General features: G+C 42.3%; 1 protein-coding gene across 3 annotated transcripts in view; it reads left to right on the forward strand.

Moving 5' to 3' along the window:
* The window catches only part of USP13 (ubiquitin specific peptidase 13), a 133,019-nt gene that overhangs the window by 55,453 nt on the left and 54,714 nt on the right, over positions 1-22,852 (forward strand). For all 3 annotated transcript variants that reach the window (XM_008957343.4, XM_014344459.4, XM_014344460.4), the window contains 5 exons: positions 342-526; positions 11,557-11,651; positions 13,027-13,214; positions 18,320-18,391; positions 18,748-18,841. In XM_008957343.4, the coding sequence (XP_008955591.3) occupies positions 342-526; positions 11,557-11,651; positions 13,027-13,214; positions 18,320-18,391; positions 18,748-18,841 (634 nt within the window). The remainder of the gene's footprint in view (positions 1-341; positions 527-11,556; positions 11,652-13,026; positions 13,215-18,319; positions 18,392-18,747; positions 18,842-22,852) is intronic.

Consider the following 22,852-nt stretch of genomic DNA (forward strand, 5'->3'; position numbering starts at 1 on the left):
TAGCCTCCCGAGTAGCTGGGATTACAGGTGCCCACGACCACACCTGGCTAATCATTGTATTTTTAATAGAGACGGGGTTTCGCCATGTTGGCCAGGCTGGTCTTGAACTCCTGACCTCAGTTGATGTGCCCGCCTCGGCCTCCCAAAGTGCTGGGGTTACAGGCGTGAACCACCACGCCCGGCCAACAATGTCTTGAGGGGAGAAAATGGGGAAGCATCAGGCTCTGTTATTCCACTGAGCCTTTGTTGTGACCTGCCTACTTGAAACCCTCTGTCTTCTTAGATGTTAAGTTTTAAAATTATGCCCTGGCTGTTCTGACTACTCTCCGATGGCTTTCCAGTGGTTGGAAGTGTGCCAGATGTGACCTGCGAGAAAACCTCTGGTTGAATCTGACTGACGGCTCTGTCCTGTGTGGAAAGTGGTTCTTTGACAGCTCTGGGGGCAACGGGCATGCGCTGGAGCATTACAGAGACATGGGCTACCCATTAGCCGTGAAACTGGGAACCATCACTCCTGACGGGGCAGGTGAGTGCGCCTTTACCGACTTTGGGAACATGCAGTGGCTTCCTCTTAGATTTAACCAATCCCTGAATCCAGGTGGTTGGAAGGTGCAGGCTCTGGATGCAGACAGCCCAGGTTTGAATTCTAATTCTGCCTCTTATTAGTTTTGAGGTCTTGGGCGAGTTTTCTAATCTCCCTAAGCTTTAGAATCCTCATCTTGAGGATAACGATGATGATACCTCTTTCCTGTGTTTGTTAGTGTGCATAAAGCATTTAGCTCAGTGCACGCTGTAAGGTCCTAATACAAGTTGCTGCTGTTGTTATTATCCTTCTGTGTATCTCTTGGCTAAGGAGGACAGAGCAGGAAACAGGATTTGTGAAGTGAGTGTGCATAATCAAGTCTACTGTTAGAACAGCAGGAGGAAGCCCTGGAATCCAATACAGGGATTAAGTATCATTTTAGGAACAAATGGATTAATTATGGAGAATATGAGTTTTAAAGGATACTGTGCGTTAAAAGAGTCCCTGAAATCACCTGGCAGTGATGGTGTTCACATTCTCCGGGGGATTAGAATTGTTTCCTTCTTGCACTGTCAGCTTCAGAGTTGGTTCTGTTTCTTTTTGTCCTCACATGGTGTGCTTTGAAACATTAGCTTTTGGCCATGTTTGTACAGTTAATACCTTCTACCATTTTGCGAGGGAAAAAGGCAATAATATCAGGATCAGTAATGAGAAACTTAAACATTGAGCAGTGGCTATGAGAACCCATCATCTAATCATCATTGGAAACATTTGTTAAACACAGATCTGGACTGATACCCAGCTGGTCTTCTCCATTTTCCCAGGCTTTATTTAGTCTCTGTTTCTTCTTTGCTGTGAGGTAAGATGTTTTTAGGGGAAATATAAAAACATGTCTTCTTTCTTTTCTCTTTTTTCTCTGTTATTTTTCGATGATGGAATTAGCCTACTTCAGAGTTAATTGCCCAAGGTCTTTTCATTAAATAAGGGGACACGTCTCACCAATCATTGTTTTTTCATTGAACCGGTGTAGTTTTTCATTTGATACATAACTGAGGACTGGCAGTTAGGTCATGTCAGGATTCTTTGGTTTCACATTTTAGAGAATTTTCCTGCTTTCAAGTTTTGTGGAATTATTTTAACTCATTAAAGACAAGTAGCTGAGAAATCCTAGCTATTGGTACCAAAGATTTTCCCCCAAAGTGAATAAAGATACACAAGCCCAGGTCTTATCCTAAATCTTCCGGGATTGAAAGAGGAAATTCAAGACAAGCGTTTGGATTCAGGGTTACAGCGCGGTGTTTACAGGTGATTGTTATTCAATGAGTGGGTGTTGAATGACTTTTCTCTAAGCCCTTCTCCTTGTCCTTTTAGGGGATTGTAGAAAGATTTGCAATGTAGGAATTCTGTCGGATAAAGTTGCAAGGGGAGAATCATTCAGATTTTCCGACTTTCTATGCTGTCTTGTGTAGTTGCCTTTATAGGACCAGTTATTAGAAATTCAGTTCTCAGAACAGCCTGTTCAACACTATAACTGTTCATATATGCAGCTTAGTTCTTCTGACTTTTTAGTATGAAAGCAAGTCTATGTCTTACTCATCTTTGGGTTCTATACAAAATCTTACATGTCTTAGGCACAAATACTTTTGTTAATTGAACCAACTGGTATATAAGCATTTAAATACAGTCCTGTGTCACTTAAGGATGGTGATATGTTCTGAGAATGCATCATTAGGTGATTTCTTTGTCGTGTGAACATTGCAGAGTATACTTGGACAAACTTAGATGGCATAGCCTCCTTCACAACCAAGCTATATGATGTAACCTGTTGCTCCTCAGCTACAAACCTATACAGCACAGTACTGTACTGACTGCTGTAGTAAAACAATGGTAAGTATTTGTGTATCTGGACATATCTAAACATAGAAAAGATACAGCAACAACATGGTATAAAAGATAGAAAATGGTCACCTGTACAGGGCACTTACCGTGAATGGAACACGCAGGGCTGGAGGTTGCTCTGGGTGAGTCAGTGAGTGAGTGGGGAGTGAGTGTGAAGGCCTCGGACTTTAGTGTTCACTACTGCAGACTATAAACACCATACACTTGGCTACACTAAACTTATGAAAACATTGTCCTTTTCAATAATAAATTAACCTCTTACTGTAATGTTTTTACTTTATGAACTTAATTTTTTTAGCTTTTGGACATTTTTGTAGTAACACTTAGCTTAAAACACAAATACATTATACAGCTGTACAATTTTTTTTGTTTTGTTTTGTTTTTTGAGACAGAGTCTCACTCTGTCACCCAGGCTGGAGTGCGGTGGCGTGATCTCAGCTCACTGCAACCTCCACCTCCCAGATTCAAGTGATTCTCCTGCCTCAGCCTCCTGAGTAGCTGGGATTACAGGTGCCCCCACCACGCCCAGGTAATTTTTGTATTTTTAGTAGAGATGGGGTTTCACCATGTTGGTCAGGTTGGCCTTGAACTCCTGGCCTCAGGTGATCCACCCACCTCCGCCTCTCAAAGTGTTGGGATTACAGGCGAGAGCCACCATGCCCAGCCAAATTTTTTTTTAAATATCTTTATTTTATAAGCTTTTTTCCATGTTTATTTTGCTTTTTAAACGTTTTTATTAAAAACTAAGACACAAACACTCACATTAGCCTAGGCCTACACAGGGTCAGGATCATCGGTATCACTGTCTTCCACCTCCACAGCTTGTCCCACTGGAAAGTCTTCTGGGACAATAACATGCATGAACCTGTCTTCTCCTATGATAACAATGCCTTGTTCTGGAATGCCTTCTGAAGGACCTGCCCGAGGCTGTTGTACAGTTAACTTTTTTTCATATATAAGTAGAAGGAATACTGTAAAATAACAATAAAAGTATAGTATAGTAAACACATAATATGGTAACATAGTCATTTATTATTATTATCAAGTATTGTGTACTGTACATAAAACCATATGTGCTATACTCGTATGTGACTGGCAGCACAATAGGTTTGTTTACACCAGCATCACTACAAGCATGGGAGTGATGTGAGTAATGCTGTAATGCTACAACATGATGGTTATATCACTAGGTGACAGGAATTTTTCATCTCCATTATAACCTTATCGGACCACTGCCATATATGCAGTCCATTGTTGACCAAAATGTTGTTATTCAGTGAGTGATTGTAATTAGATTCTATTTAAATGTATGCTAATAATAAAGGCCAAGAATTAATTCTATTCTTTGTGTATCTTTAGTTTTCTAGAAGCTTTCTTTTCTAATGGGAAACTTATTTTAAAATTGCTAAATAGAGTAACTCTAGTTTCTTTCAGTTTTAAGAAAGTTTTATATTTTCCTCTTGATTTTGCAACAAACAGATATTCAGTGTAACATATGTAGAAAACAGAGATAAAAGTTTAGATAAATCAATACAAAATACTAGTAATACCACCCTGTAGACTACTCACTGTTAATAATTTAGGTATTTCATTTTAGTCTTTTCTCTTTTTTTTAAAGGGTTAATCAGTTCATACACACATGTACACACGCACACCCACCTCACATTTTTACAAAAATTTGATCATACTGTATAAAGTTTTATTCCTTATTTTTCTCTATTTAACATTATGTTTTTCTATGCTATTAAATATTCTTCAGTATTTTATGATGGTTTCATAAATCATTTCACTATTCTGTAAGTGGTTACAATTTTTTTTCTATTCTGATGAACATCCTTGTATATATGCAAATCTTTGGGTGTTTGTCTAGTTATTTCTTTAGAATAAATTGCTATGACAAAAAGAGTTAAATCTTTAAAATTTTCAGTTACCAAGATTCTCTTTTAAACAGTTGTAATAATTTACATTCCCATCAACAGTGTATGACAGTACCCATTTCAACAAATCCTTGACAACTTTTTTTATTAAGACTTAAAAAAAAAAACCTTTGCTAATCTGGTATCTTGTTTTAATTTGCATTTCTGATGAGGCTGAATATTTTTCTTAGTATTCTTGGCCATTTGTAGTTCTTTTTTGTGAATTTCTTAGGCCAATGTTTTCGTAGGTTTAGGTTTTTAAAAATTGTTTTTTAAGAACTCTTTGATTATTAAGAATATTAACCCATTGTCTTCCGTAGTTGTTACTGTTTTTGTGAAGAAGAAATAACTTTTAAGGTTTTTCTTGTCATATAATTGACAGCATTTGAATGCATCTATTTCAATCATAGAAAGTATAAAACATTTGGCAACAGCAATGCAGATCGTATACACTGTGATAAGGGTTGTGAATTCATTTAGCTAAAATAATGTTAACTTTTTGAAAAAGATCAGGCTTTGATTCCTGCGAATATTGTGCAGAGTCAGTTTTAATAAAAGTATTTTCTGTCTAATTGTAATTTCATATTAGTTTATGGGATGCATACATTCTATTTTGGTTTCCTTTAAATCTGTTTAATAGATCGCAAGCTGTAACATATTGTTTATTTAAAAGCCACATAAATTAATAAAAACATGCATAAAGTTTCCTTAAATGTCTAATGATGAGCCTTGTGGACATTGAGGCCCGGGGGTAGGGTGCCCTCTGTCTGGGGGTAGCCATCTCTCGGTGAAGTTTCCACTGCTGAGGGTCTGCTCTTCCACACTCGCTGGGCTCACTCAGTCCAGTTCAACTCACAAGAGACGAAGTCTCAAAGTCAGGGCATTTGTTTTTTAGTTCATAATGAGAGCCACAACTGCTAGTAAGTAGGATGTTTATGTCCGCTTGACCAGTACATTCCTTCCCTGTGGGAAGCTGAATTATATTTAGAAGATTGCTTAGTGAACGTGGAATCCAAGAAGGTTGTGGACTCAAATATTTAATGGTAGTGTGATCTGATCATCCTGATTTCCTTTCCCCCAATAAGGACATATTTGTCTAATGAGACACTGCTACTCATCCTTGAGGTCTCAACTTAGATTTAGTTTTTCAAAGAAGCCCTGGTCCCTCAGTCCAGGCCAGAGTGGTGGCATGCATAGCAAGAACGGGCCCCACATGAAATTCTACTCTGGGTCCCCATGGGTACAGCAACAAACAAACCAAGAAGCAGATCACTACACAAACAAACAAAAAGCTTTCCTCTGTGGGAGGACACATTGTTTCGGCGAGGCAGGGATGAGGTTTTTGGTAGAAAGGGAGTAGGGCAGGACGGAGACGGGATAGGGTGTGTTTTTCTTCCATCACAGAAACTAGTTTACCCGAGAAGATGCTTTAGTGTCTTGGGTGATTGTAGGAGAGTCTTCCAGAGATGCCCAAGGCAGCTGTGAAATTGCCTCTTCTATTGGCTGTAGCAGCTCCATAGCATCTCAAGCTGGTCTTTCTTCTTTGGTCATCTTTACCCCCGACCTGGGCATAAGCTCCCTTGAGTTTCTCCCAGCCCCAGGGTTTGGAATCAGGGCACGGACTACTTCATGTTAGTTTTGGCCTGGCCTCGGCCCCTGCTGTGTGCCTCTGTGGTACTTCCTGCTGCTCTGTCATGGTACTTTCCACAAGACCCTGTTAACAGTTTATTTAATGGTGGTCACCCAGGATGGCAGGGCCTAAGGCCACATTTCTTGGGCACTGTTATATCTCTAGCATCTAGTAGTGTGCCTCACACATAGTAGGTGCTCAGCAAATATTATGGAGCAAACAAATGGAGGAAGACACACCAACAAAATCTGCTTCTATTTGGGAGGCTGTGTTTTGAGGATTGCTTGGGCCCAGGAGTTTGAGACCAGCCTGGGCAGCATAGTGAGACCCTGTCTCAAAAATTTTAAAAAAGGCAGAGAATATTGGCTCCTCTGATTTACCTTTTTTCTATTTTACTGACATCTTTTTTACTCTTACCTGTTTTCCTTTCCTGACTACAGTCTAGGTTTTGTCTGTCCTGGCGGTTCTCTCTTTCTTTTCCTTTTTCTGTTTTTTTTGTTTGTTTGAGGCAGGGTCTCACTCTGTTGCCCAGGCTGGAGAGCAGTGGTGGAATCATGGCTTACTGCAGCCTCAACTTCCTGGGCTCAAGTGAGCCTCCCAGCTCAGCCTTCCAAGTACTGGGAGCACAGGTGCTTGCCACCACACTCCATACTCGGCTAATTTTTTTCCATTTTTTTTGTAGAAATGGAGTCTTACTATGTTGCCCAGGCTGGCCTTGAACTCCTGGGCTCAAGTGATCCTCCTGCCTTAGCCTCCCAAGGTGCTGGGATTATAGATGTGGGCCACTATGCCTGGTCCTGTTCTCTCTCTCTATTTTTTTAAATTGAGACAGAATCTCACTATGTTGCCCAGGCTGGTCTTGAACTCCTGGGCTCAAGCTATCCTCCTGCCTCAGCCTCTAAAAGTCCTAGGATTATAACCTATTCTCTCTTTAAAGAGATCCTACATGCTGGCCTCATTTAATTTGTGTTTATTTTTCTTTCTTTTTTTTTTTTTTTGAGATGGAGTCTCACTTTGTAGCCCGGGCTGGAGTGCAATGGTGTGATCTCAGCTCACTGCAACCTCCGCCTCCTGGGTTCAAGCAATTCTCCTGCCTCAGCCTCCCAAGTAGCTGGGATTACAGGCACGCACAACCACGCCCAGCTAATTTTTGTATTTTTAGTAGAGACGGGGTTTCACCATGTTGGCCGGGCTGGTCTCGAACTCCTGACCTTGTGATCTGCCTGTCTTTGCCTCCCAAAGTGCTGAGATTACATGCGTGAGCCACTGCGCCCGGCCTTGTGTTTATTTTTTTAGTGTAGCTGCTGGAGTTGTCTTGTTTTTCTTCTTTTCCTGTCTGTTGCAGATGGCTTAGAGGCACACAAATGTGAACTCCCGGTGGAGAGATGCAGTTTGGGTGGACAGATCTGCACTGACTTTGAGGAGAATCTCTCTTCATTTTCTCCTCTCTGATTTATTACTTGGTGTTTGACCAGGAGCTTTGCTTTTTCTCTCCATTTGTGAGAGAAGGGCACCAAAGCTGGCTTTCCTAGTTTTTGTTCTGTTTTGTTTTGTTTTGTTTTGTTTTGAGACGCAGTTTCACTTTTGTTGCCCAGGCTGCAGTGCAGTGGTGTAATCTTGGCTCATAGCAACCTCCGCCTCCCAGGTTCAAGTGTTTCTCCTGCCTCAGCCTCCCGAGTAGCTGGGATTACAGGCATGTGCCACCACGCCAAGCTAATTCTGTATTTTTAGTAGAGACGGGGTTTCTTCATGTTGGTCAGGCTGGTCTCGAACTCCCGACCTCAGGTGATCCACCTGCCTTGGCCTCCCGAAGTGCTGGGATTACAGGCGTGAGCTGCCGTGCCCGGCCTTCCATAGTTTTAACACAAGGACTTGTTGAGGTACATCCTTACCTCTCTCTCCCTTCTACTTTCCTGTAGGGGAATCTGGAGGGAGAATTTGGACTTCTGCCATTTTCTGGGGCCTAGGATAAGGGCATAAAGTCACATGACTAAACCATGAGACCCTTCACACCAAACCAGCATTTCTTCTAAGACTATTTGAAATATTAAACTTTACACTTATGAGGGCAGGGACTCTGCATATCTTATTTAACATTATATCCTCAGGGTATACATGTATTTGGTATTTAGTTAATATTTGCTGAATACGATGAATGAGTGAGTTAACCTTGGTGGTTGAACAAGGATGACCCGCGCCAGGCATGCTAGACTTAACAGCATAGTCCTAATAGCATACCGTCCAATAGCATCGTTTTAATCTCTGGGAATTACTTAGAAAACATTTTTTCCATCAAAATACAATAAATTTAGAAAAAACAGAGGAGAAAAAAAGACATCTTCTCATTCAGAGATTACAAATTATTATTACCATTTTGATCTGGGTTCTTACAGATTCTCAATCTTGCTTCTGGTTCATCTCTATCTCTGTCTCTGCTCTCTAAGCTTTTCCTTAATTAATATTTGAGCTTACTGCACATACTGTTTTCTAGCATGCTTGTCACAAAAGGATATTCTTGTTCTAAAATTTTTTTTTAAATCTTTTTTCTTCCGCAGATTGCTGCCTCATGCTCTTGTGGTTTAGTTTGTCGTTTAACTTGAAATGAAAGGATGACTGGTTTGCTCCTAAAATGAATGCAGTTACTCATGAAACACTGCTTGGGCTATTCCTGGGAGGATACCTCTGTGAACTCCCTAACCGTGGTTCTTGGCTTCAAGTTTTAGGCCAAGCTGGGGAGCGTGATGGATAATACTTGTCAAAAGTTGCCTATTTACTACCATAGTTTCTGCACTAAGACCTGACTTTGCTAAGCTGAAGTTGGGAATAAAATGAGTTTCCCAGTGAAAAACATACAAGACAGCATTTTCAGCCACTGAGGCCACTGAGAACTTTTTTTCTCTGACTACATATTTATAAATTCTTCCTGATTGCCAAGTTTGAAGATCACAGTTCATTTTCAGGTTTCTTGTATGTTACTCACTGAACACTTTTTGTCTTGGGGATGAGAAATAACTATAGCATTTGACCAAATCATGTCATATTTTTGGAGCAGTTAATGGCTGGAGGTATGAAATATGATTTTCTCAATGTGGCAAGAGCCTAATGGGTTACGAACTGTGGAGGGCTGTGTGGTTTTCACTTATTTCAAAATCCTAGGCCAATGCCAGTGGTTCAATTCTGGCAGTTTTATTATTTTCTAATACAGCCCTGATCATTAGAGGCTTAAAGTCTTAAGTCTTCAAACTATCTCCCTAATTAATAACAACTAAAGTGCCTAGGGAGTGCCATTTTCACCTTCCAGCTAGTATTTGAGTGGAATTTTTTGATCCCTTGTCATAGATTAAAAATACTGTTGATGTATTTGTTTCAATTTATTAGTTCAAAGGTTTTTGCTTATTTTATTAATATTTAAACTTTTGGAAATGTTTCTTAATTGGGCTGAGATTTTGTCTTTTGTTTCGTTTTTGAGAATGCTGAATTATATTTAAAAAATATAAATGAGGGTTGCTATCCACAGTTATCATGGGCCTCTGGGGGAAGAGGAATAGAAAAGACAACTACACAATGTTTAACTTATTAATAATAGAAAGACTGAATTTCTTTGGGGAGCAGCGAGTCTCCATATATCTGGGTATGGGACAGAAGGTCACATAGCTTCTATGCATTACTTTTTTCCCCCTGGTGATGTTCCAAGGAGTAGGGAGCTCCTTGGACAGTCTGTCTTATACTGTCCCTAAGAGTGATATCTTCATATTCATTTTCCTTGTTACAGATTTTGTTTTTCAAATATAAGAGCAAAGAAGTTGTGGGTTTTGAGTCTTCATTCCTTTTAAGGGCTTAGGTTGGTTCTTCACCAAGTCTGTTGGTATCCTGTTCTGATACATACATTTTTTTCTTTTTTTTCCTTCTTTAGAAACTTTTTTTTTTTTTTTTTTCTGTTTTTTGGAGACAGGGTCCTGCTCTGTCACCCAGGCTAGAGTACAGTGACATTATCATAGCTTACTGTAGCCTCAAACTCCTGGCCTCAAGTGATCCTCCTGCCTTGGTCTCCCGGAGTGCTGGGATTACAGATGTGAGCCATGTACCTCGCTGGTGTCCTGATATACCTTCATAAATATTCTGTTGTAGAGGGAAGAAGATTGGGCCAGGAGTTAGACTACCTGGGTTCTGGGCCACCTGTGGCCTTTATGAGCTTCTTTTCCTTATGTGCAAGATGGGCTTGAAAATGTCTCTTCTGTCCTCTTCACCACACTGTGTGTGAGGATGGATAGGGCAGCGGATTGGATAGCTTTGGAAAACCAAACAGTCCTCCAACTTCACTGTGCACCTGAGGATCTCGTTAAAAATGCAGATTCTCATTCAGTCGGCCTGAGGCGGGGCTCAAGATTCTGCATTTCTTTTCTTTTCTTTTCTTTTCTTTTTTTTTTTGAGATAGAGTCTCTCTCTGTCGCCCAGGCCAGTGGCACGATCTTGGCTCACTGCAAGCTTCACCTCCTGGGTTCACGCCATTCTCCTGCCTCAGCCTCCCGAGTAGCTGGGACTACAGGCGCCCGCCACCATGCCCGACTAAGTTTTTGCATTTTTAGTAGAGACGGGTTTCACTGTGTTAGCCAGGATCGTCTGGATCTCCTGGTCTCGTGATCTGCCTGCCTCGGCCTCCCAAAGAAGATTCTGCATTTCTAATGAGCTCCCAGGTGAAGCTACTGCTTTGAGTCCATACACCCCACTTTGAGAAGCCAGGTTCAGTCAAAAGCCTCATGTTGTCAGGTGGGATATTATTATCCCGAGGAAAGAGGCAGCCCACCTCAGCACAGAGCTTACCAACATTAGCGTCTCTTAAATGGCTGGGATGTGGATCCCAGAGGCCCTGGGGCAGTGGGGCAGGGCAGGGCTGGCTGGAGTCTTGAGTATCCCTGGAATACCAAACATATGGTCATTTTCTGTGTGTACTATGAGGTGGGCCATTAGGGAAGCGCCACACAGTCTTCACAGATCTCTCGCTGGTTCTGTGAGATGTGGACCTGAAGGTAGGAAAGAAGGGATGTCGGGGGCAAGTGGGAGGTAGAGGCGGTGAGTGGTAGGTTTGAGAATACAGAGGGTTTCATGGGCAGAAATTCATTTTCTCAGAAGGAACAAGCTGCCCTGAGGGCCTGTGTGTTCTCTCTGTTCCCCCAGAGGTCCCCCCTGCCGTGGCGGATGGCCGTCACCCCCTCCTCCTGCGCCCATCCCTCTTCCTGAGCTCAGAGTTATGCCACTGTGGTTTTAGTTAGAAAAATCAAGTGTTAGGCATTTATACTTGTATGCTTATTAGATACTGTTCTTTTTTTTTTTGCTTTTCTTGTTTTAGAAAACTTAAAAAAAACTTTCCAAAATGTGAAAAGAATGATATATAGGTATATTTACAAAAAATGCCTACATATTATTTATCATTTATCATTCATCTTTCCTCTTGTTGAATGTTAGAAAGTTTTCGTTTTGTTCAGTGATTTAGCCCAAGCCTGGTGTACAGTAGGAGTTCAAAAAATATGTGTTGGATATTCAGTGACTTGATTACTGATTGCAGTGCTTATTTTCTCTTCATCCGCTAGATGTTTATTCTTTTCAAGAAGAAGAACCTGTTTTGGATCCTCATTTGGCCAAGCACTTAGCGCATTTTGGAATTGATATGCTTCATATGCATGGGGTGAGGTCTCCTTTTGTTTCTGTTTCCACCTTGCATGGGGTAGGGGTGGGGAGACGGCAAGGGAACTGCTTGATTTATTTAATATATAATTCCTCTAACGTGGATCTTCATTTTATAGGTTTTAGCTTTTAATTGTTGCGTTTACTTCTTGCATTTAATTAGTAGATGTTTTCTTTTGGTTGCCAGCTTAGATTTTTTATGCTGTAATAAAAATGGCACCTCATCAAGTACTCTTTTGGTTTAGTTGGAGTTTACTTGCAAAATTAGTCTCCTTTGATGGGCAGTCGTGTGAATCATTCTTTGTTCACGAAACGCAGATGGTGTAGGGAGATGACCTTTAAAATTATCTGTGACCAACATCACTTTCATTAATTTCAGGAAGGGAAGCAAAGCTCCTAGGGGACAGAACGAATAAACCAACACATTACTGTTGATAGAGAAGCTCTGCTTTATTTAATATTGTGTTTTCAAATTGATGTCATGACTATATAATATTTTTCCTTTAAGGAACTATTTAAATGTGCATTTCGTTTTAGCCCTTTCCTTCCAGGTCGCCTCCCTCTCTTCATGTTCTTATTCTCTTTGTCTCCTCTTTGTCACTCATTTCTACTTTTTTGTTTAGTTTTTCTGCTCTTCTTTACACCTCCCTCCTTTTTGTTTGCTGTGTTGCATTGAATATTCCCTTGAATTTAGTCTCCTTGCTTCTTTTTTGATTCCTATTTGTTCTTCATCCTTCTCCTATCTCTTTCCCTTTCAGTCTTTCTCTCTTTAAAGTCTTTTTTTTTTTTTTTTTTTTTTTGAGATGGAGTTTCGCTCTTGTTGCCCAGGCTGGAGTGCAGTGGCGCGATCTCAGCTCACTGAAACCTCCGCCTCCTGGGTTCAAGCAGTTCTCCTGCTTCAGCCTCCCGAGTAACTGGGACTAAAGGCATGCGCCACCACACCCAGCTAATTTTTGTATTTTTAGTAGAGACGGGGTTTTGCTATGTTGCTCAGGTGGGTCTCGAACTCCTGACTTCAGGTGATCTGCCCACCTCAGCCTCCCAAAGTGCTGGGATTACAGGTGTGAACCGCTGCGCCCGGCCTCTCTTTAAAATCTTTTTCATGTGTGTTTTAAAAATTGTGGTACAATATATATAATATAAAAGCTACCATTTTAACGATTTTTAAGCGTGCAGTTCTCTGGCATTATGTACATTCACTTTGCTGTGCCGCCATCACCGTCTCTCAGTCTTTTTTATTTGCATTGTTTATTTCTCTATGTAATTGGGGAAAAAAATGGCAGAAACATCCTATGCTATTAGAAATAATTAATGGGACATGACCTTTGAATGGGAATCACATTTAAAGTTGTTTTTCTTCGATGACTTTGTCTCAGACAGAGAATGGGCTCCAGGACAATGACATCAAGCCGAGGGTCAGTGAGTGGGAAGTGATCCAGGAATCGGGCACGAAGCTGAAGCCAATGTATGGTCCTGGCTACACGGGTCTGAAGAACCTGGGCAACAGCTGCTATCTCAGCTCTGTCATGCAGGCCATCTTCAGCATCCCAGAATTCCAGAGAGCGTAAGTGCCTTCCATGCAGACCAGGGCACGCGGCACCTCCCTGCCCCATCTAGGTCCAGTCCACTCAGTGTGCGCTGCGAAGCCCATCTTTATTGCTTCAGGACATTTTGCCACCTTTTCTCTGGCCTGCCTTCTACAGAGACTGGGTGAGAACACTTGTCAAGTATTATGGGGATCAGGTGAGATAAGAAGAGCTTCGTGGCCGGGCGCAGTGTCTAACGCCTGTAATCTCAGCACTTTGGGAGGCCGAGGCGGGCAGATCACGAGGTCAGGAGTTCAAGACCAGCCTGACCAACATGACGAAACCCGTCTCTACTAAAAATACAAAAATTAGCCAGGGGTGGTGGTGCATGCCTGTAATTCCAGCTACTCAGGAGGCTGAGGCAGGATCACTTGAACTCAGGAGGCAGAGGTTGCAGTGAGCCAAGATCATGCCACTGCACTCCTGCCTGGGTAACAGAGCGAGAATCTGTCTCAAAAAAAAAAAAAAAAAAAAAGAGCTTCGTAAACTCAAAAACACCATGCAAGGGTTTGTTATTAATAATGGTTTCTGCTTTTTGACCATCACCCTATGTACCAAGAATATATTAATCATTAATCTTCACAGCAGATCTGCCAATTCCCTCTTATAGATGCGCTAGGAGAGATCCGGTGATAGGTCTGGTTAGTGTCTCTCTTGTGGGGGACTGGAATTTCCTCAAGGATTTAGGGATTTCATTTTTTGCTACTTACAGTGTGGTTCGTAGACTAGTGCAGCTCCTTATACTGCTGGATGTGGGCCTTCAATGAGATAAGTTTGGAAATCGAGAGTGAGCATTGGGAAATTGTAACAATTTGATGTTGCTGTTGTGTTTTACAAGTGGCATTTCATTTTTCTAATAATTTCTTGTAATTGCATTTTTAAACTTTTTTTATTTAATTATTATGGGTACATAACAGGTGTATATATTTATGGGGTATATGTGATATTCTGATACAGGTACGCAATGTGTAATAATCACATTGGGGTAATTGGGGTATTCATCACCTCAAGCATTTGTCATTTCTTTGTATTAGGAACATTCCAATTTCACTCTTTTAGTTATTTTTAAATATACGACAAATTATTGTTGACTATAGTCACCCTGTTGTGCTATCAAATACTAGATCTTGTTCATTCTAATTATACTTTTTTACCCATTAACCATCCTAATTGTATTTTTAAAAAGTATCATCTGTCTGAGTTGAAATAAACAAAAAAACTGACCCTTTACTGCAGATTAATTTGAGAGGCACTGATTTAGGTGCCCCCTGACTGTGCTTGTACAAGACTGCCTTCCTCCTCCTACACCGAGGGGGACAGCAGCTATGTCTGTGGCTGTTTTCTTCCTTGGGTGTACTGAGGACAGGGAGTTATAGAGCCCAGGAGCTGTGGCTGGTACACTCTCAGGCAGCCACTGCCTATGTGTAGAGAATCATCCTGGTGTGTTCCAGAGGTAGGTTTCCACCTTAGTTTAAGTGTGGAAGAGGACATATATGTGCTGAGGCAGGCAGGTGACATGCCAGGAATAGTCCAGGTCATGTTTTACCCATGTGGAGTTGAAATCCTAATGGCTTTAATGGCGGTTCATCAAAAGTATGTCACATACCCTTCTCTTTCCTCCCTTGGTGTGTGGAGACATACCTCTTCTTGCTGTTTTCTGGCTTTGAAAATTTATGGTGCATTTTCCATGTCTATTTTTCATTTTTTCATCCAGCCAATAGAGAGTGAGTTCTTTTCTGCTAAGCAGTGTGCTGAGTGTGTGGGGGTCAGTGGTGAACAGAAGGACATGGTCCTCACCCCCAGGCATGAAGTAAGCAGGAGATACAGGCATTAAGAAAATAATCATAGTAACAACTGCATGCTTATAAACATGGTACATTCCATGAAGGAGAAAGGAGGGAGGTGGTCAGAGAGGAGCCTATGAAGAAGGGACACACATCCTGATGCATGTGCAGGAGGAGTGAAGACAGGCTTTATGTTTTTGAGAATTTAGTATTTGAATCTCTCCCTACTCTTGTTTCAAGAGTCTTAGAATTTTATATTACTAATATTTTACATTCTCATTTTATTTTCTAAACATTTACTAGATATATGAGAACATGAGCAATGAACTATTCATACATGTCTTCAGTCTTTTCACCCTTTGACCAAATATCACTGGATTGAAATACTTGTTCTTCTCACTTCTTTTTCCCCAGCAGGTCTAACTCAGTGGAGTTAGATTCAGGAGCAGTGTCTTCATTTTGAAAGTAGAAAAAGTGACTCAGGGCCTGGCATGGTGGCTCATACCTGTAAACCCAGTACTTTGGGAGGCTGAGGCAGGAGGATTACTTGAAACCAGGAGTTTGAGGCCAGCCTAAGCAGCAAAATTAGATCCCATCTCTACAAAAATTAAAAAAAAAAAAAAATAGCCAGGCGTGGTGGTGCACACCTGTAGTCCCAGCTACTCGGGAGGCTGAGGTGGGAGGATTGCTTGATCCCAGGAGTCTGAGGTTGCAGTGAGCTATGGTTGTGCCACCGTACTCAGGCTGGGCAACAGAGTGAGATCCTGTCTTTAAAAAAATAATAATAAGGCCGGGTGCAGTGGCTCACGCCTGTAATCCTAGCACTTTGGGAGGCCGAGGTGGACAGATCACCTGAGGTCAGGGGTTTGAGACCAGCCTGGCCAACATGGTGAAACCCCGTCTGTACTAAAAATACACAAATTAGCCGGGCATGGTGGTGCATGCCTATAATCCCAGCTACTCGGGAGGCTGAGGCAGGAGAATTGCTTGAGCCCAGGAGGCAGAGGTTGCAGTGAGCCGAGATTGCTCTACTGCACCGCAGCCTGGGCAATGGAGTGAGACTCTGTCTCAAGAGAAAAAAAAAAAAGAAATAAATAATAAGAAGAAAATTAAAGAAAGGAAAGAAAAAAAGAAAAATGACTCAGAAAGATTAACTGGCTTATGAACAGCCATAGCGTAATTTGGGAACTTGGCCTGATTCCTTGGTACCCTGTCTGCCTCTTGTCTGGGGCGGCAAGAGGGACAAGTGGGGATGTTGTGGGCTGGGGGAACACAGTGGCAGATGAGGTCAGAGAAGTGGGCAGAGTGGGCACATGAAGGGCTGGAGAAAGGGATCTGCTTTTGGATTCTTCTTCCTAGAGCTTTCAGGCTAGAGAGTCAAAGACAACGGGGAAAGAACAACACAAAGTAGAGGGTGTGAAATAGGAGGTGAATTTAAGAAGTGAAAGGAGTGATTGTGCATTATGATTGGAGATCAGTGTTAAAGCTGGCTTTGCTCTGTTAGGATAAGCTTGCCAGGAGGGATTATAGAGTGCTCCAGGGGCAGTGGATGGGCAGACACAGCCAGCAGAGTGGTTCCGAACTTGGCCTGGTACCTGGCTGCGTGGGTCCATTCTGGGCCTCATTACTCCCTCCCTGGTAGGCTTTTTTTTTTTTTTTGAGATAGGGTCTTGCTGTGTTATCCAGGCTGGGGTGCAGTGGTACAATCACGGCTCACTGCAGCCTTGACCTCCTGGGCTCAGGCAATCCTCCCACCTTAACCTCTCGAGTAGCTGCAATTATAGGTATGTACCACTGCACCCAGCTAATTTTTAATTTTTGTTGTAGAGATGGGGTCTCATTTTGTTGTCCAGGCTGGTCTCAACTCTTGGGTTCAAGCAATCATCGCTCCTCGGCTTCCAAAAGTACTGGGATTACAGGTGGCTTGGAGACTTTGGAAGCTACCTAATGAATTTGCATCCCAATTTCTCACCTCTCAAATGAGGATAATGATAACAACAATCTCTTCCTCATACAGTTGCAATGAAGACTCAACAGGCTAATATAGGAAGCCCTCCAGAAAACGGTAGCTGTCACTGCTGTTGCCATTATTATTCATTTTGAGATTATTGGAACAATTTTTAATGTTAAAGAGAAAAATTACCCAAACACTTGTTAAAGATGATAAGGCAGACTTTATTCAAGGGGGTCCATGGCCATAGGTATAGGAGCACTGCAACAGGGCCTGGCAATGGGGGAGACATTGGACTCAACTCTGATTCCAACAAGGTCAAGTGGGGATTTATAAACAAGGAGTTGGGTGGGGCCAGGGGATGGAAAATCACAAAGAAGAAACATCAAGGATTAGCTGTTTCTGGCTACCCAGACTTAATGGGATTACTGCTGAAGGCAGGCCAGGCTGGTCAGACAACAAGGATGGGTGATTTTCACTAAACTGACTTAGCAGTATGCTTACTTAAACTGGATCTGCAAGGACAGAGAGGGAAGCCCAAGGACGGGCCCAGTCAAGCAGAGGCTTCAGAGGAGCCTGATGATGTTTTGGTTAAGTCGAGTCTTGTCCCTAACTGTACTGTTGTCTTTATTTATTTATTTATTTTTTTGAGACAGAGTCTTGCTCTGTCATCCAGGCTGGAGTCTGGTGGCATGATCTTGGCTCACTGCAACCTCCACCTCCAGGGTTCAAGTAATTCTCCTGCCTCAGCCTCCCGAGTAGCTGGGATTCCAGGCACGTGCCACTGCACCTGGCTATTTTTTGCATTTTTAGTAGAGACGGGGTTTTGCTGTGTTAGCTAGGCTGGTCTTGAACTCCTGACCTCAGATGATCCACTCGCCTCAGCCTCCCAAAGTGCTGGGATTACAGGTATGAGCCACAGCGCCTGGCCTCTGTACCACTGTCATCGAGGTGGTGATTGTTGTGATGGCTTAGCCAGTGGTTCTTAACTCTGGTTGTGTGTTAGAATCACTCAGGGAACTTTTAAAAGAAATTCCAAATCCCAGGCCTCAGTCTCACGCAATGAAATTGGAACATTTAGGGGTGCTTCTGGTTTTGATATATGTAAAAGAAACTCTTTGGGTGAATCTAACTTACAACGAGGGTTGAGACACACTGATAGAAGCATAAATGTTTCAGGAAGGTCATGAGTGCTGGCAGGGGTAGAATCTCAGGAAAAACTTTTCTTCAGGTAGATTGTTTAGTTTGACAAAGGGGCAAGAAGGTCTTAGCAAGAATTTCGATGGCTTGTTTTGGTTCTGTTCTTCTTGCAGTTGCTATGTTTTAACTATTGCCTCTCATTTTCTAGGTATGTAGGAAACCTTCCCAGAATATTTGACTACTCGCCTTTAGATCCAACACAAGATTTCAACACACAGATGTAAGTGCCAGATTTGTATTTTTTTTTTTCTAGAAAAAGCATCCAATAAAATGTTCATAGTGGTTATCTCTGGGTTGCAAAATTAAAGGCAATTCTTCATGTATTTTTTAAAAAGTGTTCCAAAATGAGACTGTGTTACTTTTATAAGAAGATTAAAGTTATCTACAAAGGACTGAAGAAAATTTGAAACTGGTGTCAGTATGAAGCAGAATCAAATAAATAAGTTATTTGTGTGTAATGCAGATCAAATGCTCCACCTAACAGCAGTTGTACTTATTGATATTCATAGATAAATTTAATATTACTATGGAAAAACAACAATGACCTTTTTGTTTTTGTTTCTCTGTCCTGGCCAGGACTAAGTTAGGACATGGCCTTCTCTCAGGCCAGTATTCAAAGCCTCCGGTGAAATCTGAACTCATTGAACAGGTGATGAGGGAGGAGCACAAGGTATGTGTCCGAGCGTTTGCCATGTTGACATGTAGGTAGGGAGGAGCTTTAGAATGTGGGTTTCCTATGATTTGGCACATGGTGGCCATAAATTTAGCAAGCTGTCAGAATAGTAATGTCATTTCAGTGTCTAGGGTGCCTGTCTGTATGCTCTTAAAAATTGTGACAAGGAATAGCCAGGGTTGTGTTTATAGAGACAGTTGCTTCATGGATTATACATGTGTGCCATCATTAACCATCTTTAGAGACGGTATTCTTTATAAAATAGAGCTGAGATCGAAGGACTAAATCTCATAAAAATATAAACATCTTCCCTTTGGTAACACAGTCTCGGCACTTACAGTGTCTTCCTTCTCCTAAGCCTCAACTTTGTTGGCTAGAGTTTCTCAAGAGTCTGGTTGTTAAAAAACAACACACAGGGTCAGGCATGGTGGCTCACGCCTATAATCCCAGCACTTTGGGAGGCCGAGGCGGGTGGATCACCTGAGGTCGGGAGTTCGAGACCAGCCTGGCCAACATGGTGAAACCCTGTCTCTACTAAAAATACAAAAATTAGCTGGGCGTGGTGGTGCACACCTGTAATCCCAGCTACTCAGGAAGCTGAAGTGGGAGAATTGCTTGAACCAGGAGGTTGCAGTGAACCGAAATTGTGCCACTGCACTCCAGCCTGGGTGACAGAGTAAGACTCCATATCAAACAAACAAACAAAAAACAACACATAGATTCATTAGTCCCTCCATAGGACTGAGGAATCAGAATTTCAGGGGAGGGCTTGGCATTCCTCAGGTTTGGTAAGCTGCCGGATGGTTCTTAAGCAGGCTCAAGTAGAAGAAACTCCGTGGGCCAGTCGTTACTAATTAATAGAACCACTGAAAGATGGGCTTGATGTTTTAATGGCCAGACCTGCATTTCCACTGGACCCTCCCTATGCTGCTTGTTGTACAACTCCAGAGGGTACTACTCATAACTTGGTCTTTTTGAGTGGTGCCCTTGGAATTGTGTAGTGCACAGCTTACACATCTGTGTTTGGCACCATCCTCTCCCGTTGCCACAGATGCCCTGAGTGGAACGCGTGCCCCACTTCCCCGCCACCTGCTCTGGCTTCCTAGTATCCTGTCTTGACTTACTGGGCAGGCTTGTTCAGTTCTGTGTCTCAAGTGTTTATCTTAAGGCAGTCCTTCTTAGCCAATACCTGTAGACTGAGAGCAAGAATCAACAGTGAATAAATACCCTCTTGTTCATCAGGAAGCCAGCTAGTTGTGGAAATGGAGCAAGCAAGAGAAGGGAGATTATGGAAAGAACATATAGAGGCAGCCTTGGGGGTGGGGAGAAAGAAGTAGGTTGTGAAGAGGGTGGAGAGGGAAACAGACATTCTGAATGGCAAGCCCAGGAGACCAGAGTGGTATGGGAATAGGAAGAACTGAAGTTCTCAAGTTGCATTGTTACCCAGCATTGTAAGATAGCAAGGTCCTTATCCACCAGAGGCTGGAAGGCTCCCATCTGAGATACAGTTGAGGAGGTGGCTTGAGGTAGGGCTGGAGTATGGGGTTATCCAGGCTTCTTCTACTTCTGTGCTTCTGTGAAACTTTGAAGAGGTGATTGTGGATAAACCTCAGTCCAAAATTGTGTTATGATTGTATTGGTTCTGCGTTCTCAAACAGGCGGTGTCACTTCTTGCATGGCTCTTCTGGGGCAGGGTCCATGCTCTCTGGTGGTGGTGAAGGAGCTGGGAGTCGGACTCAGGAGCCTGGTTTTCCCTTCTGGTTCTGCAAGGAGCTGTGTGACTATGGGCAAGTCATGCCACCTTCCAATCTCACCATTCAAGTGGCAGAATTGATCTAGGTGGTGGTGGTGAATGTTTTAGGCCCAGGAGTCCCCTTTCTAATGTAAATAAAATCGTGGACCTTGCGTGACTGTTTCTGTGCTCTTGGGATCTCCTCATTTGAGAAAATGTGAAATGAAAAGTCATCAATTTAGTGCTGTTTGGAAATAAAATTTGGTTTTGTTAATATTACAGTGTCCTTTTATGTTAAAAAAAAGTAGTTCTTATATGAGCAAAGCACACTATCTATGCAGTCTACAAGTAGTATCTGTTTGGAGCCCTTGTCTCTCTTCCCCCATTGGATTCGGTGGCTGTAGTGTAGTAGCTCCTTACATCTCCAGGGTCTGAGGCTTGTAGGTGGGAGCCACTGCTCTGGATCAAGGTGTGTGACCTGGAAGCACTTGGGCCATCTCTGGGATGTGTTTTGCTTGGTCCACACATAAAATCTAAATTTCCATCTTCTCTTAATCATTCAGAACGTCTGACAGTCCCAGGCCCGCGATGACAGCTGGAGCCAAGGGGCAGCCCTCCCTTCACACAGGACACACAGTCCCCAGCTGGCTCCGGTCCCTTTGTGACTCATGATCTGACTGGGACTCTGGGTATTTGGATTTGTGACCCTTGATCTAGATGACTTGTGAAATCCTTTCCAGCCCTCAGATGCCACGATCTAGTGGTCTTGAAGAAAGAGTCTTGATTATGAGAAGTATATATGTGCATCTAGGCAGGGGCAGGGAGGGCCCATCCAGCTGGGTGGGAGACAAGTTGGTCTTTGGTCCAGCATCGGTAATATTTCTTTAATGCTCAAATAGAGCTCACATTGACCATGATTTTCCTTGTGGCCCTGGGGGTGTCCGTTTCAAGCTGTTCCTTGAATAGACAAATAATTTACAGCAAAAATCTCCACTTTCCTTGACAGTAGAAGGAATTAGTTTCTCAGGCATCAGGATTTTAACTGGCAGTTGGTTTCAAAGGAACCGATTTGTGAGACTCTTTCCTTTTCTCAGTTATCAGAAGCCCTTTGGAAGGATGGTCCTGTCCCAGGCCTCTGGTGTTTGTGACTTATAGATGAGCCTGAAATGCCCCAAGAGAGGGAAAGAAGATTCACTGAAACAGAAAAGAGGATAGATGATGAGAGGAATGTATGGTGTGGGGGAGAGAGCATAAAGGATGGGTCAGAGCCATGTGGCAGAAACGCCTTTTTACGGGGCCACCACCACGCATGGTCTTAATAACTAGCATCACATAGTGCTTGCAAAGGGCCAGGCTCTTCCTCTATGTTCACTGATGCGGAAACGGATGCACAGAAGCCTTGCCCAAAGTTGCAAAGCCAGTGAGTGGCAGAGCTGGGAATTATATCAGGCAGTTTGGCTCTGGAGTCTGTGTTTTTGATCACTGCATTATCCTACTTCCCTAACAGTTGTTCCAAGACTTATTTCAGGCTCCCAGTGCCTCAGTGTGTGGATGGTGGCAGGTGGATGACAAAAGGGGGCGTTTGAAGTTTGCAGAATTACCAGGTAGCCCAGTTATGAGGGTTTCTCACCGGCGTCTTCCAAGTTGAGTCATTTCTAGAATATATACTTCCCAGTATTAAATTAATCTGCTATAAACCAAGGTTAAATCTAGCTTTTTATATATGCATGCTTAATAAACATTGTCATGCATAAAAAGGCAGCAGTATTTATTTGTGGTACCGCCATTTTTACTTAAATATGTTGAATTGAATTTTAAGATTAACTTGCACTTGCAATAGATAATAGTTACTATAAAAGGGCATTTTTTTCTTCAAAGAATATTTTCTCTATCTTTATGCATTCTAAGGCAGTGCTTTCAAATGTTTTAAAGCTGAACACTCTACCTCATTTCTTCCTCCAAAGATAACATATTTTAAATAACTCTGTATTCTGAATAAGCTGCATTTCTTAAGCGACCATTTATTTGATTTCTCATCTAAATAATCCTCAACACATACTTGCTGGTCTCACCTTTTCATCAGCGTGAGATAACCAGTGTTCTGCTTCAAGGTGGTATAATTTTAGCTGTGAACATAAGAGCTTTGTTTCCCTTAACCTCTATTTTCCTAGGTTAGACACATGTAACCTTTCTGATTCACCTTTGAAATATGAGTAATAGTTCGGGAATGCCCCTGTCCTCTTAGCTTAGGAGATTTGGGGTTTGGGCCTGGGTTA

The sequence above is a fragment of the Pan paniscus genome, chromosome 2 (assembly GCF_029289425.2).
Source record: "Pan paniscus chromosome 2, NHGRI_mPanPan1-v2.0_pri, whole genome shotgun sequence".
Lineage (NCBI taxonomy): Eukaryota > Metazoa > Chordata > Mammalia > Primates > Hominidae > Pan > Pan paniscus.